Source organism: Camelus dromedarius, chromosome 8, assembly GCF_036321535.1.
Source record: "Camelus dromedarius isolate mCamDro1 chromosome 8, mCamDro1.pat, whole genome shotgun sequence".
NCBI lineage: Eukaryota > Metazoa > Chordata > Mammalia > Artiodactyla > Camelidae > Camelus > Camelus dromedarius.
In genome coordinates this window covers 82,676,745-82,692,683 of record NC_087443.1, presented here as the reverse complement: position 1 = coordinate 82,692,683, position 15,939 = coordinate 82,676,745, and the positions used below count along the sequence as shown (strand labels likewise).

General features: G+C 63.1%; 1 protein-coding gene across 1 annotated transcript; it reads right to left on the bottom strand.

Moving 5' to 3' along the window:
* Window positions 1–236: 236 nt before the first annotated feature.
* DPYSL4 (dihydropyrimidinase like 4) lies at window positions 237–15,084 on the bottom strand. The gene is made up of 14 exons (XM_031462050.2): window positions 14,941–15,084; window positions 11,290–11,378; window positions 10,552–10,736; window positions 8,562–8,726; window positions 7,602–7,663; window positions 7,431–7,511; window positions 6,123–6,191; window positions 5,694–5,814; window positions 5,149–5,305; window positions 4,753–4,894; window positions 3,909–4,079; window positions 3,475–3,654; window positions 1,746–1,911; window positions 237–1,064 (listed from the first exon to the last, which is right to left on the bottom strand). The coding sequence occupies exons 1-14, from the start codon at window positions 14,977–14,979 to the stop codon at window positions 973–975; spliced, it is 1,719 nt and encodes a 572-aa protein (XP_031317910.1). The 5' UTR covers window positions 14,980–15,084; the 3' UTR covers window positions 237–972.
* Window positions 15,085–15,939: the final 855 nt, after the last annotated feature.

Sequence of the window (15,939 nt, the reverse complement as noted above, 5' to 3'; positions counted from 1 at the left end):
GCCCCCTTCACTGAGAGGCAAGGCCCTTCCCCACAGCTCAGACCCAGCCTGGCCCCGGCCCCAGCCCGGAGGCCAAGCACAGCCCTGCCTGTGGTTGCAAGTCCAGCTTCGAAGGTGCACGAAGACAGGTCTGGGGGCTGCAGGGTGTTCCCCAGGGTCCCATGCTTGAACCCCCGGGGGATGGCGTAGGGGCAGAGAAGTCAGGGCTCTCCACACGCCAGCGGTTTCCAGCCCAGATGCCTTTAATCGACCTGATTCACGTGGGACTCAGGCACAGCGCCGGTGAGGCCGCTGGGCTGCAGGTGGCATGCGGGTTCCTGGCTCCAGGTGTCCTCACCACACAAAACTGTTGCTCTAATAAACTACTGGAATGCATACTTAATAGTGAAGAAATGCATCTTAGCCAAAGGGTCCTAAGGTTCCCTGGAGACGGGCCCTATGGAAGCAGAGGTTTGGTCCTGGGAAGTGTGCAGACGAGTCTGCGGAAGTCCCGCCGGAAGCTGCCCTACACTGTTCCTGGCGGGTCCCTGAAGTCACGGCAGCTCCAGTGGGGGCGGGGAGGGGGGCACGCCTCCCTGCGCGGGGCGGACGGCGACGGCGGGGACAGGCTGCTCCTCCGTCTGGGAGCAGGAGGAAGAGCTGGGGGCTTTGAGGAGCAGTGACCCGTGTCGGGGACGAGGGCACTGCACCCCCAGCCTTTCGGCCTGGCCCAGCCGCCCCGGAAATCCCGAAGCCCCAGCACCTGGGCTCAGGGCCACCTGAGCTGTCCCCTCGCCCTGGCAGTGAAACCCCCCAACTCAGCCTCTCCTGTGGGGGTTCCTTGTAACAGGACTGGGACCCCAGGAGGACTGTTTCTGGGGAGGGGAAGGCAAGGCCAAGCACCTTTGAAAGTAGGTTCAACGAAGGGACAGTGACGGGGGTGGGGAGGGGGCCTGGCCCCCAGGGCAGCACCCACGCGCCGGCCCGCGGCACCTAGGACAGCGAGGTGATGTTGGAACGCCCGCCAGGCGGCGCCATGATCTTCTGAGCCGTGCGTCGGGCGATGTGGTCATCGGCCTGAGATCCTGGGGAAATGGCGGGGGTGGAAGCGGCGGGTCGGGGAGGGGACGAAGACAGGCTGGCCGCATCCTGAGCCCAGGACTGCAGAGCCCCCACTCCCCACACGCTCCCTGACGGCCATGGCTGAGGCCAGAGACTGGAGGTCAAGGTGGAAACTCCAAGAAGCCTGTCCAGAGGAGCACAGGCCAGGTGCGTCCTGTCCGTCCCTCCTGGGGGTCTTGCCCTGCATGGGCCCCCTGATGGCACAGGGCTACCCTAGCCTTTAAGACAACACTGCATTTCAAAGAGGATCTGGCCCTGGCCCTACGTCCCCAGGAGGGGAGCAGGGACCGCCGTCACATCCCTGAGAGGGAGGAGACAGGACATCGGGGGTGGGTTGGCCTCCACCCAGGGGCTAGGGAGATGGAGGAGGGTCTGGCTCTGGTTTGCAGGGAGACCCTGGGGCTCAGTGCTTCCCTTAGAATATATGCCCCTCAGCATGCTGGGAGCACAGCCAAGACTCTGACCAGAGGCCCGAGCCTGGCGGCTGCACACAAAGCCCACCCACCAGAGCCCCCAAGGACCCAGACCCCTTCCTTACGCGCCTCACACGCAGTCCTGGGGCTGGGGCCGTGAGGGCTGGGAGGCTGGACTCCCGTGGGGTCCTTGAGTCCCACAGAGGCTGGGCACCCCCAGGTTCAACTCACCAGACAGGCTGAACCCCGACTGGTGCAGGTTGCGAACAGGTGGGACTGAGATCTTCCCGGGGCAGGTTGCACGGGCCTGGGCGCCGCCCCCCGGCTTGGTGGGCACCATCACCTCGTGGACCGGCCCGTCATAGAGGCCTCGGGGCACTCCGTGGATCTCTGCCAGCTGTGGGCCGAGAGGGCTGGGCGTGAGGGGGTGCTGGGTTGGCCGTCAGCGGAGGATGGGGGCTCCCAGGAAGAAGAGGGCCTGGCCTGCTTCCCTCGCAGCTGGACGCCTAGTGTGGGCGTCCCCCAAGTGCACAGACACACACCTCCCTCCGCCTCCCTCCTACACGTGTGGACACGGACCTCCCCGCTCCCTCCTACACACATGGACACACCCTCCCCCTTGGCGAGTGTGGGCACATCTTCCCGCACACGCCCCCCCCTCCCCAAGCTGGGCAGCAGAGCCCTGAGCAGGAGGAGCAGCTCAGACGGGAGGCCCAGCAGAGGAGGCCTCATTCTGGAATCAAAAACCGGCCCAACAGTTACTGCCTCCTCAGCACCCACTGCTCCGTGGTCTCCACGCGGCCCCCACGCAGGCCCGCTCTGTCCCCAGGAAGCCCCGGGTCCTGTTCTCCATGAATGGCCCCCAAAGTCAGACACCGTTTCCTGGGAGTTTGCCCCCCATGACAGATGAGCAGTCCGAGGGTTGAAGTAAAACCTTCAGAAATTCTTGTTTCCAGCTGGCACTCCCTGGGGATTCGTGGTTTACACTCACGACCTCAGGCCTGAGCCCGCCCTGGGGTCCTGACCTGATCCTGCCCTCGGCCGGGTGTCACAGCGGGGCGGGGGCACAGGCAGGAGTGAGTGTGGGGTGTGGAGTCTGAAGACCTGGGTCTGCACCCGGCCCCACCACCCCGGGTGTGTGATGAGCTGGTCCCCTCTGCCTGCTCTGTGCCGTGGCTGCGCATGGGCTGGTCGGCCACCTCACAGAGCTGCCTGTGGCCAGTGCCCACGGGGGCCCTGGACCTCTCCCCTTGGTCGGGGTGCCCAGCCCTCGGCCCTGGCCCCTGCCTCTCGCCCTGCTCAAACCCTGGAGCACTCCCAGGTCAGACCTGGGGAAGCAGCCACGAGGGCCCTGCTAGCCGGAGCAGCGGGGTCTGCTGGTTAGAACAGACTCCACTCTCCCAGGGAGAAACCCACGCATGCCTGGCCCCCAGGACCCGCTCACAGCCTGTCCCGAAAGCCACCCCTCGTCACCTCCAGTTCAGATACCCTAGAAAACTGGAAACAGGGCTGGGAAAAGCAAGCCGGTGTGCACAGTAACTGCGTATGAGCACAAGTGTGCTCGCGCCTGACTCACCACCCGTGCCACACGGGGTCCGGGCGACACCCAGGCACCTGTCAGAGGCATCGGGCAGCTGGCCAAACCCTCGTGGGAAGAAGGGCTCCCCACTTTCAAGGTCACGTGCAAAGCGCATGTCCTCAGTGCTGACTGTATCAAGGTGCGCGCCTGCTCGCGGGCTCTCCCGGGAGGCCTCCGCCAAGTTTAGTGGACGTCGGCCTGCGCAGGGGCTACTAGGGGTCTTTATGTGCCTCGCTCCCATGCTGTCTACGGCCACACGGGCTGCCTGGTAACGCGGCCGGGAGCAGTGGGGCCACTGTGCTTTCCTGCCCGAGGCTGTCGGCAGACCCAGAGGAGACCCGAGAGCTCCACGCCCGCCCGCCTGCCCAGCTCAGGCCTTACCCTGTTGCGAGCCTTTATCCTCTTGTAGACAAAGTCCGGGAAGGTCTTCCGGGGGATGAAGCGGCCAGCCCCAGGGGTGACGAATAGGGCCCCGTCCTCCATCACCACCCGGCCCTGGCTGATGACCGCCGTGGGGACTCCCCGGCACTCAACACCTTCAAAGACGTTGTACTCCACATTCTGGGGAGACAGTAGCCCTCAGCCCTCAGCTCGCCCCGGGGCTGGCCCGCGTCCTCCTGTTCTCGGACCCCGCAGGCTGGGCAGGATTCAGGAGGAAGCCGTGTTCTCGGGAGCCCCGCGGCTTCCTGTGGAGCCTTCCCTTGGCCGGGGTAGGCCCCGCCTGGCGCCCTCCCTGCCCCGCTGCCCCTGCCCAGGAGCGCTGCGGCTCCCAGCCAGACCCCAGCCTGACCCCGCACGGAACCTGCGTCTCTCACCAGGTTGTGGTTCTTGGCAGAGATGATTTTCGTGGCCCTGGGGTTCCATATAACCAGGTCAGCATCGGAGCCCACAGCCACCCGCCCCTTCCGTGGGTAGAAGTTAAAGATTTTGGCAGCATTAGTACTGGTCACGGCGACGAACTCATTCTCGTCCATCTTACCCGAGGCCTGGGAAGCAAGAAGGCCTGGGTGAGGGGAGGGAGGGCCTGGGTGACCCCATGTGGGGCTGGTCTTGGGGCTCTGGTGCGGAGGCGGTCCCTGTCCCCCAGGCCTCGGGCAGCATCAGAACCCGCTGCCTGCGAGTCGACGGGTCCATCTCAGTGACGCCTGTGGGTCTGGTCCTTCCTGGGCACGAGGCTGCTCACTAAGCAGGCAAGTCAATGCGGACATTTCCACAAAGATGTCCATGTTCCTGAGGGACATGACAGTCCCCCTGGGGTGGCCAGGAACCAGGGTCAGGGCCTTGGGAAGGACTCAGGGCCAAGGTTGGGGGTATGCAGACAGAGGCCCCCAGGTAGGGCCCTCCAAGTGAGATGGACATCTGAGGAAATGGCAGGCCTTCTGGGGAAACCATGACATCCCAGAGTGTAATTCTACTGGGGCAGGGACCCTGCTCCCCCAGGGCCATGTTAGGACCCCATCGTTGTGGGGTCTTTTCCAGGGGGACCAGAACCCAATGTCTGGGGAGCCCTGGATGGAGGGCAGGGGGCGACACCCTGGGGCCCACCCACTCCAAACTCTGCTCTACTTAGTGAATTCACTGGTCAAGTGACCTCCCTTTCTGATGAACGGGCAGAATTCCAGTGTGGAGGGGACCCCATGCCCCTACTTCTGCACCCACCACGCATTTCTCCCAGACCATGGACATGCGCTCTTCAATGCCGTTGGTGCCCTCGGGGATGAGTGTGAAGTTGTCCTTGCCGACGGCCTTCTGGGCAGTGGTGAAGGTGCAGTGGGCACTGCCCGTCACCTGCAGGTCCCCGCTGAGGAGAGCCAGGGTCAGAGGAGCCCAGGGGCCTGTCCTTCCTGACTGGCAAAGGCCCTGTTGGCTCCACTCTACCCCCAACCTGGGCCACACGGCCCATGGGGGCCAGAGGCTGTCAGAGAGGGCAGCGCTGGGGCCTGAGTGCAGGGCACTGGAGGGCAAGGACATCGGTGTGGATTCTCTGAATGGGAGAGGCCTGGAGCTGCCAGCGGCAGGGGTCAGGGCACCGGGGCCGCAGGGGCAGCTCCCTACCTGGACAGCAGGGAGGTGAGGTGTTCTGCCGTGGTGGGGTCCGGGTTGATAGGGGGCGATGTGACGAAGGCCGCGGCCTTGGCCCAGTTCTTGCTCCAGTAGTGCGAACCGTCGGCGCCCAGGCTGGCGGTGATGGGCTCCCCAAACACGACCACCCCTGCAGCGAGGCCGTGAGAGGCACCGCGGCCCATGTGCGCCCGGACCCCAGCAGGGCCAGGCCTCAGCACGGTGCTGCTCACGCCCCAACTGCCCCTCTGCTTCCCGGCCCTGGATGGCTCATCCCCTGCTTCCGGGATACCCGGCCCAGGGCTCCCACCGTGGGTCCCCTGTACCCGCGCCCTCACACCCCTGCAGGGGCCTGCAGGGAGACACCGCCAGCTGACTGCCCACCATGCCTGGACATGCCTGCATGCGCGGACTCTCTCACTGACCCACCGCCTCCTACTGGGCCGCCGGGGCAGAGGGCACACGGCCTTGGTCCAGCCAGCCGGGCGCTGGGAGGCTGAGGACTGGGCTGACCCCAGCACCCCACCTGCCATGCTCACCTCTGCGCTTGGCTCGGGCCACCACGTCGGCCGCGCTCTTGCTCATGACCTTGGTGACGTACAGGGGACAGTTGGCCTGCTTGGCGACGGTGACGGCGCGGTACACGGCCTCAGCCTCCACCTGGGGACCAGGGTGCTCAGGCTCCGCAAGGGCCCTGGGGCCCCTGACAGGGGGTGGGTGTGGCCCTGGGGCCCAGAGGGGGCACCCGGGGCGGGAGAGGCCCTCAGCCGGGGCTCGGTGCCCAGAATTCGGCTGCCCCACCAGACCCAGGGTCGACCAGCCTCGCAGAAAGGCCTCGGGGTGACAGCGGGGGTGGGGGCTCTGACTCACGCCTCCCGGGTGAGGGCAGCGGGGTGACAGCCCTGCCCGGGCCAAGGGGCCAGCTCCCAGCCCTGGCGTGGGGAGCGCCCCGAGCAGGTCACGCCTACCTCCTCGGGGTGGCTGAGCACGTGGCCCTCAGGGCCGGTGACGCCGAGCTCCAGCAGCCGCTTCTGCTCCTAAACACACACCGGGGTACCTCGTTCCAGCCGGGGAGCAGGGCCCGAGGGCCTCACCTGGGCACGAAGTCCATGGCCCAGGACCACGGCTCCCCCAGAGGGGTCCTGACCCCTGACCTCTTCCATGAGGCCTGAACTCCAAGATGAGCCCTGGGCCCTGACCTCTCAGGTGACGAGTCCTGTTCCCCAAGATGAGCCCTGACTTCCAGGCCCCCAGAGTCACCAACCACAGAGAACTCAGAATGGAGCAGAGGGGTGACCTGGAAGGGGAGTGACCCCAGCTCCCTAAATTATGGGTGAGGGGACGGGGCTTGCAGAAGGGAAGGCCTGGCCCAAGGCCGCAGGTCCCTGAGGGAGGGGACGAGACCCCCCAGCCTCGCTGCCCTGTGTTTCCCCAGTGGCTGCATGTCCGGGGAGACGCAGGGGTCTGCAGTTAGGGGTGGGGCTGCTTCCTCCGCTGGCTCCCTCATCCCAAGGGCCTGAGCCTCAGCCCCTCTAGTGGAAATGAGCTTCGGTGTGGAGAGTGTGGGAGCAGAACCACCCCAGCACTGTGGGGTGTCCCCCCCGGCACTCTGCCCACCGTCCCGTACGCTGAGCTTGACCTCGACGTTCCGCGGCCTCAGGCCCTGGAGTCACAGGCAGCGCCCGTGCCCGGAACCCCAGGCGCCCCTCCCTGGCTGTCTCCACCTTCCTGTTGATCGCGGGTTGGGGCAGAGCCTGACCTGTTCCAGGAAGCCTCTCTGTGTGTCTCGAATGTCAGGGAGGTGTGCTGTGTGTGTGTGACCCCCCAGGAACCCCGGAACCTCCCCGGGGCCCCGCCTCGCCTGCACCCGTGGGCGCTGCAGCTGACAGGAAAACAAAGAGTGAGGGCAGAGGCCGAGAGCGCCCCTCCCACAGCTCTGGGCCGCAGGGAAGGTGGGAGTTGGGCAGGCTGTGACCGAGGACAGGACCACCAACCCAGCCCATGCGCGCGTGGGCGGAAGGAACAGCTGCGGAGGGGCCTCAGCCCAGGGGGCGGAGGACATGGGAACCCTGGCCTCAGAATCCTCCACGCAGCAGCACTTTGGTTTGGGGACATTTATGATAAGAAGTGTGATAATCACGGAAAAATCTACTATGGCCAAAGCCCCCGGGCTCCCTAACGCCCTTTGACCTGGGAAGCTATCTACTGGCTCAGGTTCAAGGCTCCCTCCCTCAGGTTCTCGGGATCAGCGCTCACGCCTGAATGATCGCCCGCACCTCCTCCACGATGTCCCCATTCTCCGCATGCACTTGGGCCACAGCTCCCAGGTCCCGGATGACGCTGAAGATCTCGTACATCTGGGGAGAGAAGCGCCCGGCACGTGGGGCCACGTCTCCTGGCAGCAGCCCGAGATGCCTGCTTGTCCCCCTCCAGGCACCCAGCCTTACCTGGCCGTCTGTGCACTGGTACCTGTCCTTGTACGCCATGAAGACCAGGAAGGAGTTCACGCCTGGAGGGGAGGCAGGAGGGTCTCAGAGGGGCGGTGGGTGGTGACCCTCCCTGGGACCAGGGAGGTTCTCACCAGCCAGTAGGCAGCCCTCGGGCCTCGGCCGCACGTACTCCTGACCAGCAGGAACAGGGGATGGAATCGGCCCAGCCCCCTTGCTCCTGTGCTCTGGGGTCAAGAACCAATTGTTCCCCTGCGGGAAGTGCAGGTCAGACCCCTCACAGCCCCTCACTAACGCCCCCCCAGCCCCTGACTCCCGCACCATCATTAGCCCCTCACACCCCCAACAGACTCTCCTCAGGCCCCTCCCCGCACCCCGCGGCCAGCACGTGCCCGTCCTGGCCTCCCAGCCCATGCAGGCCCTGACCCTCCCTCCGCCTCCTGGCTGGAAGCTACGACCACATTCGAAGTTGATCACCAGGGATCAGTTATGACACCCATCTAACTTCTATCAAGTCCACTATAAAGTCTGGTGTGGTTTTAGCTTCAGGACTTTTGATTTAGAAAAAAAATTAAGCCGTGTTTATAAACAGTCCTATTTCAGCAGAGGCAGCAATGGGGTCAGCAAGGCTAAGCCATTCTCCTCTAAGGGGTCTTCGGATGCTAGGGAGACGCAGAGCACCTTTCCCTCACCCAGGGCTGAGGAACAAGTGGGCCCCGGTGGCGGCTGTGACTGCGCTGTCCTCTTGTAAGGAGAACGGCCACGGGACACACCCCAGACGCGGGACACAGGTGACCTCTCAGTCTAGACCCTTGGGGGTAGACTAGGCCCTCAAATTGCTCTTGCCCGACTGCCCCCGGTTCCCGGCCACCTGCCCTGGGTCAGATGGACAAGAGCCCACCCGAGGCCGGAGGGGCCCAGGCCCCGCAGCCGCCCCGACTCCGCCGCAGCCCCGCTCACCCTTGTCCTTGACCAGCGCCTCCAGCTCCTCCCTGATGCTCTCGTGCCAGCGCGGAAGGTCCACATGCAGGGAGTAGTCACAGCAGGCCCCGCTGTCTGCGCGCTCCCGCCACTGCTCGTAGGCGGCCAGCAGGCTCACGCCCGCGTCGGGGAACACGTGGTCCACTGTGGGGGACGGCATGGTCAGCGGAACCCCCACCCCGGCCACGGGGAACCACCTGGGCCTCCGGGGGAGAGCAGTTTCCTATTCCAGGGGACCAGGGAATGTGTTTGAGGAAAGCAGAGGAGAGGCTTCGCACCTTGAGTGGGGCTGGGGCTGCTGTGGACCTGCCTTACTTGTGGCCAAAGGGCGGAAAGAGGAGGTCCTTACTTCCTGATGGAAACACCCCAAAGAGACAGTGCCAGTTAAGGGCCTTAACCTCCAACACAGGCCTGGCTGGACGGGGAAGGGAGGCACCGCTGTCCGTGGTGCTGGACCTGTGACCCTGCCCAAACGATGCTCCGGACTGATTTCCCTCGTGCCTCACTGACTGCACACCACTTGAACAGTGCTACCCAATCCCCGGGGAAACTGGGGGTGCACGTGGCCACTGCACTGTCCTGCCACTCTGCTGGCAACCTCACATCCAATGTCCAAACACCACCTGCGGCTTCTGCCAGGTGCAGGGAAAGAATTCAGAGTGGGGCGGCCGATGGGAAGGCACACCCATCCTGAGGTTACTGGTAAATGCCATGCCTTCCTCCAGCATACCCTCACACAGGCCCCCCTGCGTCCCACAGCTTAGATGGCTAACCCAGGGCCCCGCCCTGTGGGGGGTCACAGCTCCAACCTGGGGCTGCAGCATCTCTGTCTGTCCTCACATGACACCTCCCAACTTGCTTCAGCACTGGCAGGAGTGGGTGACATAACCACAAATATGTCCTGCTCGGCCTGGGCCACCAGTGATAGGCAGGACCAAGGGCCTGAAATGACGCATCTCCTTAGTCAAACTAAAAGCTGGACCATTATTGTGCCCCCCACCCCCGCTTCATAGTTCAGTAAGCCACACTGGGCTGTGATTTTGCAATGCCTAAATGTCACTTGTGAAGTAGCACAGAGCCCCCAGAGCAGCCCTTCCCGGCGGCAGCAGTGACAGCATTCACCACGTGCTGAGCACAGCAAAGCAACTACGTGCACTGCCTCCAAGGAGGGCAGCCACTTCCGGAGAGTGTGTGGAGTTGCCTGAAGTCACGCAGCAGGGCTGTGGTGCAGCCAGGGCTCTACTGGTCCGTCAGACCAGGTGTCTGTACTTGGCACTGCTGGGCTGATGGCACTCAAGCCTGCGGGAGAAGGGGCTGCGTGCTGGTGGCTCGTTCTGGCCCGAGCTGACCACGAGCAAGTTCCTGGTGGGCAAGTGAATTCACCTTGTAGGCTGTTCCCTGGGGCTTCTCTGCTGAGTTCACAGCGTTTTTCAAGCAGAAGCAGGTTAGGGCGTGCTTGAGCCTGGCACAGAGCCGGCACCAAAAAAACCGTACCTCTGGGGTTGTTGATAGGATAACAGTATTTTTGTCATCCTTTTCCCCAAAACACAGGCTCTGTCTTTAGCTCTTCTTGACAGGGGAGGAAGTTTCTGCAAATCAGCCTCAGATGTATGAGGTTCGGGGGTAAAGGTGTCTGACATTTCAGGCAACACACCCCTGCACTTCTCCGAGGCACCTGGGTTGTCCAAACCTAGTCCTTGGCCAGCTGCTAGCTCCCCAAGAAATAATAAATTCCTGGGCACACATCCATCTTCTCCCGTGGAAATCCCAGGAGCATTCCAGAGCTGGCCAAGGCAGCATGACTCAGAATGAGGAACAGGGCTAATGAGCAGACACTCAAGGAGCCCTGGAGCGAGGCGTGGCAAAGGGAAACAGATCTGAGCGGACACCATTGGGCAAGGTTCTCCCTGCGACACCTGGGCCGGAGGACCGGGGTGTGGGAGGATGCTCGCCCACAGGAGACACTCACGTATCATGGTGGTCCCTCCTGCTAGGGCTGCCTTTGTCCCCTGGCAGAAGTCGTCGGCTGGGGTCATGCCCATGACCGGCATCTGCAACCTCGTGTGGACGTCGACTCCACCTGGCAGGACCATCAGGCCGTGGGCATCGATGGTTTTGATGCCCCCAGGGACGATGAGGTTTTCTCCAATTTGTCTGAAAGCAACAGAGAGTTCCCTGTTACGAGGAGCCCGGATCGAGCGTGAACGGCCCCCTGGCCACGCTGCGGCACTGGGCAGCTCGCACTCGGGCTCCTGTCCTTGAGGAAAAGGGATGTACGGCCAAGACGTGAGTGGCCCAGCCCCTGGAGACTGTCGGCGAGCGAGACAGCCTCTCAGTGGCTTGGGACGGTCAACACGGGGACCTGGCCCTGTGTGTCCACTTACGTGTCCACTTGCTGCTTTACTGACCAGAGGCTGCAGCTGCTCGACAGATACAAGTAGAGAAGCCAACAGGTGTGGTTCATCAGTGTGTATTAAGCACCTACTGTGGCCCCAGTCGTACTGAGGCTGTGACAACGAACGAGGAAGCCACTGTCCCGCTCTCAGCCCTCACTGCAGGCTCGGCTGGGGGGAGCTGTTTCCAGGGAATGAGGTTTTGGAAAAGAAAACAAGCACCCATGTGGATCTCACCTGGAAGTGAACTTGGGTGAGTGTGGGGTCAGTGTGCACGCATGTGACCTGTGAAGACAGCTGAGGCAGAAACTTACTTTATCAAACCGTCCTCCACATAGAGATCTGCGTGAAAGGACTGGTCATCATTGACGATCCTCCCGCCTCGGATCAGAAGGCGGTCACTCTGTCAGAAACAGAGAGATGGGTAAGTTTCCTCCACACCGAGTGACCCAACAGCACTGTTGGTACAACCTTTATTCTGGAATCAGGACTGAAACATTCGGGCACAACTGTGTGTGTGAAATCCAGCACAGGGCCTGCACAGTTTGCCACCCCTAGAGGGGCAGAGGGTGCTCTGGGGCAGTGGCTCTCGGGGGTGGCTGCCCACAGGCCCTGCACACGCCCTGCACCTAAGGGTCAGGCAGTCTGGGCTTGCCAAAGGCACAGGGATCAACGAACCAGCAAGCTTCCCGCTTCGCCAAGGCCAAGCCCACATCCGTGTGAGCAGCAGTGAAATGGATCATGTTCACATCTTCACGCGTGTCACCCAATTCACAAAGCTCAGGCCGAGGGGGAAGATGGACAGCGTCTTACACGTCCTGCTGGCCTGGAGGCTCTGCCCTCCTTGTCCGCCCACACTGAGGCAGCTCCGGCTGACAGCTAGGCTGGGTTTGTACCAGAATCTCTGTGGCCTAAAATGGTGCTGGGAGGCAGGGTCCTACCCCGGGGAGGCCACATCCCAGTGGAGGGTGACAGACTGTGAGGAGAAAGCACACACTAGCTGTCAGAGACTGTGACAAACACAAGAGCACAAATGGGGTGACCGGACAGGGTGATGGGAGATGAGGAACAAATGCCTAACAGGCAGAGAAGGGCCTGTTTGAGGGGCTAATGCTGGGCTGATGCAGCACTCCAGGCCAGGGAGCAGTTCGTGCAAAGGCCCTGAGGCAGGAAAGAGCCTGGCGGATTTAGGGCATGAGAGGAAACTGGGGACCCGAAACTTCTGAGGGGAGGCATGTGGGCTGGGACTTGCTGGGTTTGGGGAGATGATGGGCTGCCACTGGGGGGGCCTTAAGCTGGGGTTTAAGCATAGTGTGATGTTAAAGAGATCACACTGGCCTGTGTAACAAGTAGACTGTTCTAGGATGGAAACAGGGCCATCGCTAGAGTGGTTTCTGATGGAGCTCTGGTGAGATGAGGGCCCAGGGCCAGGGCCATGGGGCCAATGTGACAGACTCCAGAGAGGCTGGGCGTCAGGCAGTTCAGGCTGATGGACAGGCCATGGGGTGCAGGGCCAGGAAGACACTGGGGTGACTGCAGATTCTGGTGCTGCCTGGAGGCAGCCTGAGTGGGTGAGCAAAGCGTCAGCAAGTGAGGCCAGCTCTGCGGGGCACCTCCACACAGGGAGCTGCGGCCCCGGGCAGCTGCTGACCTGTGCTCTGCAGCCATAAACCCACTTCTAATGGTCTGGGAGGGGAGGAGTGAGGCAGAGTGGGTGGCAGTAGCAGAAACCTGCCTGGTCGTCAGGGGCGATGGTCTGTCCCCAGTGGAGAAAGATGGAGAGAAACAGGAAAGGGAGCAGAACAGCCACACGCAGAGGGACGTGGGCAAGAACCCAGCCTTGCAGACATCTCCTTCTGTGACCTTGCCTGAGCCTCACCGCTCCCTGGGACTCGACCAGACAGGAGTGACCGCTGACTTCACAGGGGGGCTGGCCCCCAGGTGCCCACCCCGAGGCCAGGCCAGGGATCTAGCCAGGGGCTCTGGCATGCCACACACTATCAGCCTGATGCCAAGAAAATCAAACTGTGCAGTGCACTTAGCAGAACTCGAAGAGGCTGACGAGATGATAAATAATTCACTGCTTATGAGTCTTATGACATCATTCTCTGTTCTTATCAACATCTAACGTTTTAGACTGAATTCTCAGATTTCTATTGATTAAAGGTAAAACCATCACCCCACAGTCTACCAAAGGGTGGCCAACTGTGCCACAGGCCAAACACAGCCCTCGACCAGTCCCTGTACAGCCTGGAGTCAAGAATAGCTTGCATATCATATTGGCTGAAAGATATCAAAAGAAGGATATTTCAAGACTCATAAAAATTATATGAAGTTCACATTTCAATGTCCATAGCTAAAATTCTACTGGAGCAGTCACACCCCTTCACTTCCGTGCCACCTAGGACTGCTCTCCCTCAGAGCTGAACAGTTGCACCAGAAACAGTACGGCCCACAAAGCTGAAAATACGCGGTGTGAGCCACTGTGCAAGTCTGCTGACTCCTGGTCTACAAGGAGGCCTGACCCAGCGGCCTGGGCCCCTCCCCGCTGGATCCCGCACAGCCTCACAGCCCCAGTCCCCTGGGGCTGGCTGGGCCCTAGGCCCAGCCCTGACTGGCACTCACAGTGATCCATCTTGCCCATCTTCTGAGCCAGACCCTGCCTGCCTCCTCCCCTCCACCCCACAGTGTCCCCACTTTGACACCCCCCACCCCACCCCCCCTCAGTGGACCAACTCATGCTCAAAGTCCAAAAAGAGGAATAAGAAGGCTTTGGGCAGGAAGAGACTGTGGTCCCCTGTTCAAGCCCCACCCCCCACCCCCAGTTTTCAGACACCTGGATTCATAATCTGGGAGCCTGGTGGAGGGGAGTGTTGGAACCAAGAAGGAAATACAGCGGAGATGGGGTGGAAGTTCCTCTAAATCAGCCGACTTGTGTCTGACCCAGCTGAGATGGATTCATTCCCCCCCAACCCCCGCACCTGGAGGGCTTCCTTTATGAGGGTGGACCCTGGGCCAGCCTTGAGGCATGACCCCCTGCAGTACGCAGAGGAGGGGGCTCCTTTCTTCCTACGTGTGTAGGGAAGTGGGCCAGAAATCCCACGGACCCCATCGCCCTCCCCCTGAGGCAAAGCACAGAGTTAGGTTTGAATCCGCGGGCTCCCAGGCACGGTCCAGCTGGCGCCAGGCTCTTGCTTCCCTCCCTCGGCCGGGCTCCGGGCTGCCTGGAGGGGCCAGCTTTGTTTCCTGGCCGCGCAGGGCGGACGGTCGACCTCCCCCAGCCGTGCGTGTGGGTGTTGGAGGGGGTCCGCCCGAGAGCAGGGCTGCCAAGGCGCCTGCTCAGCGGCTAATGAGCGCTCATCTCCCCGGGGAACTCCGAACCCCGGCTCCACGGAGGGATTCGGGCCGCCAGGAGCTCCGGGCCGAGCTGCTTTGTCTCGGACAAAGAACTCCCGGCGCGGCGGCGGCGCGGTCTGGGGGGCGGATGGCCGGCGGGCTGCGCGGGGAAAGGCATCTCTGCACCTCGAGGCCAGAGGAGGCTGGGCTGGCGGTGCCAACAAAGGGCCGCAGCGCCCGCCAATCCTTAAGAAGAGCTCCCAGAGAGGCCGGCCAGCGCGGGGAGGGAGGCACGTCTGTGCTTTAGCAAGCAGGTCTTCCCCGCACCCGCCCTCAACCCCCGGGCTCCACGCCCTCCCCTGGCGCAGAGGAGGTCTGGCCACGCCGGCAGGGCCTGGGCCTGGGCCTGTGCGCGGGATCCGTAAGGCGGTGCAGCGCGGCGCTCGCGGGCGCGCGGGAAGGAGCCGGGGGAAAGGGACAGCCCTGGGACAGGGCCAAGCATGGGGGCTGGACCTCGTGGGCAGGGGGCAGGCGCGAGGCCGGGAGGGACCTCCCCGCAGCCTGGAGGCCAGGTCTGGCCTGAGGCAGTGGGCAGGGGGTGCGGAGCGGCTGCCGGGAGCGGAGCTCACCGTGATCCGGGGGATGCTCTTCTTGCCCTGAAAAGACATCTTGCTCCTCCGGCCGGCGCCGCCGCCTCGGTCGGCCCGCACGGCCTGGCTCAGGCGGGGCGGGCCTGGGGGTCCTCGGTAGGGGGTGCAGGAGCTGGGCCGCGCAGGGGCCGCGCAGAGCCCAGGCGTGTACGTGGGGGCGCCGGGCGTCTGAGTGGGAGCGCGCTGGGACGCGCGGCTCCGTTACCGGCCCCGCCCCCGGCCCCGCCCCGCCCCCGACCCGCAGCTGCTCCTGTTTTCAAGCCCCGCCCCGTCCGGGCTCTGCAATGGTACCCTTACCCCAGCCCTACGTGTGACCTGCGGCCAAGGGCCTGGCCCCACGAGGACCGCGACGCGACCGCTTGCTGGACGGGAAGGGGGAGAGGGTTGCAAAAGGTCATGACCAGTATATGTGCGGAGTTTGCAACCAGGAAGGAGGGTGGGAGAGGTCCAGCAACGTCCTGCCAGGCCCCTCTTCGCCCCTGGCCAGCCGCGGATCCACCACCAGCCCCTTGGTGACCCGAGGCACCAAAGGCCACGGGGATTGAATCCAATCTCAAGTCCAGGCTTATGCGCTCCGGAAGCTGGACTCTGTCTGGAAAGATGTGTCAGGTCAAAGTCTAGCTCCTTCGAGGCTTCCCCAGGGCAGGGATTGGAACGCCAGGCTGGCCGGGGACCAGCAGTGGAGACACCTCATTGTGAGGCTGCTCCAGGGCCAGCTCCGGGAAACGTGAGGGACAGAGGGAGGTTGGAGAGACACAGAAGGGACAGAAAGAGACCCAGAGAGACACAGAGAAAGAGACAGCTCCTCAAAGCCTGGGACGGACCAGAGAAGCAGAACCAGGGCAAGAGAGGCAGGACCTTAGGGCGGGGCCTGAGGAAGGCGGTGCAGGATAGAGAAGTTCAGGCCCAGACTCGGCCAGTCAGGGAGAGGAAGGCCCTGCCACGGGCCCTTGCGTCCCTTGGAGGAGCTAGGTGGTT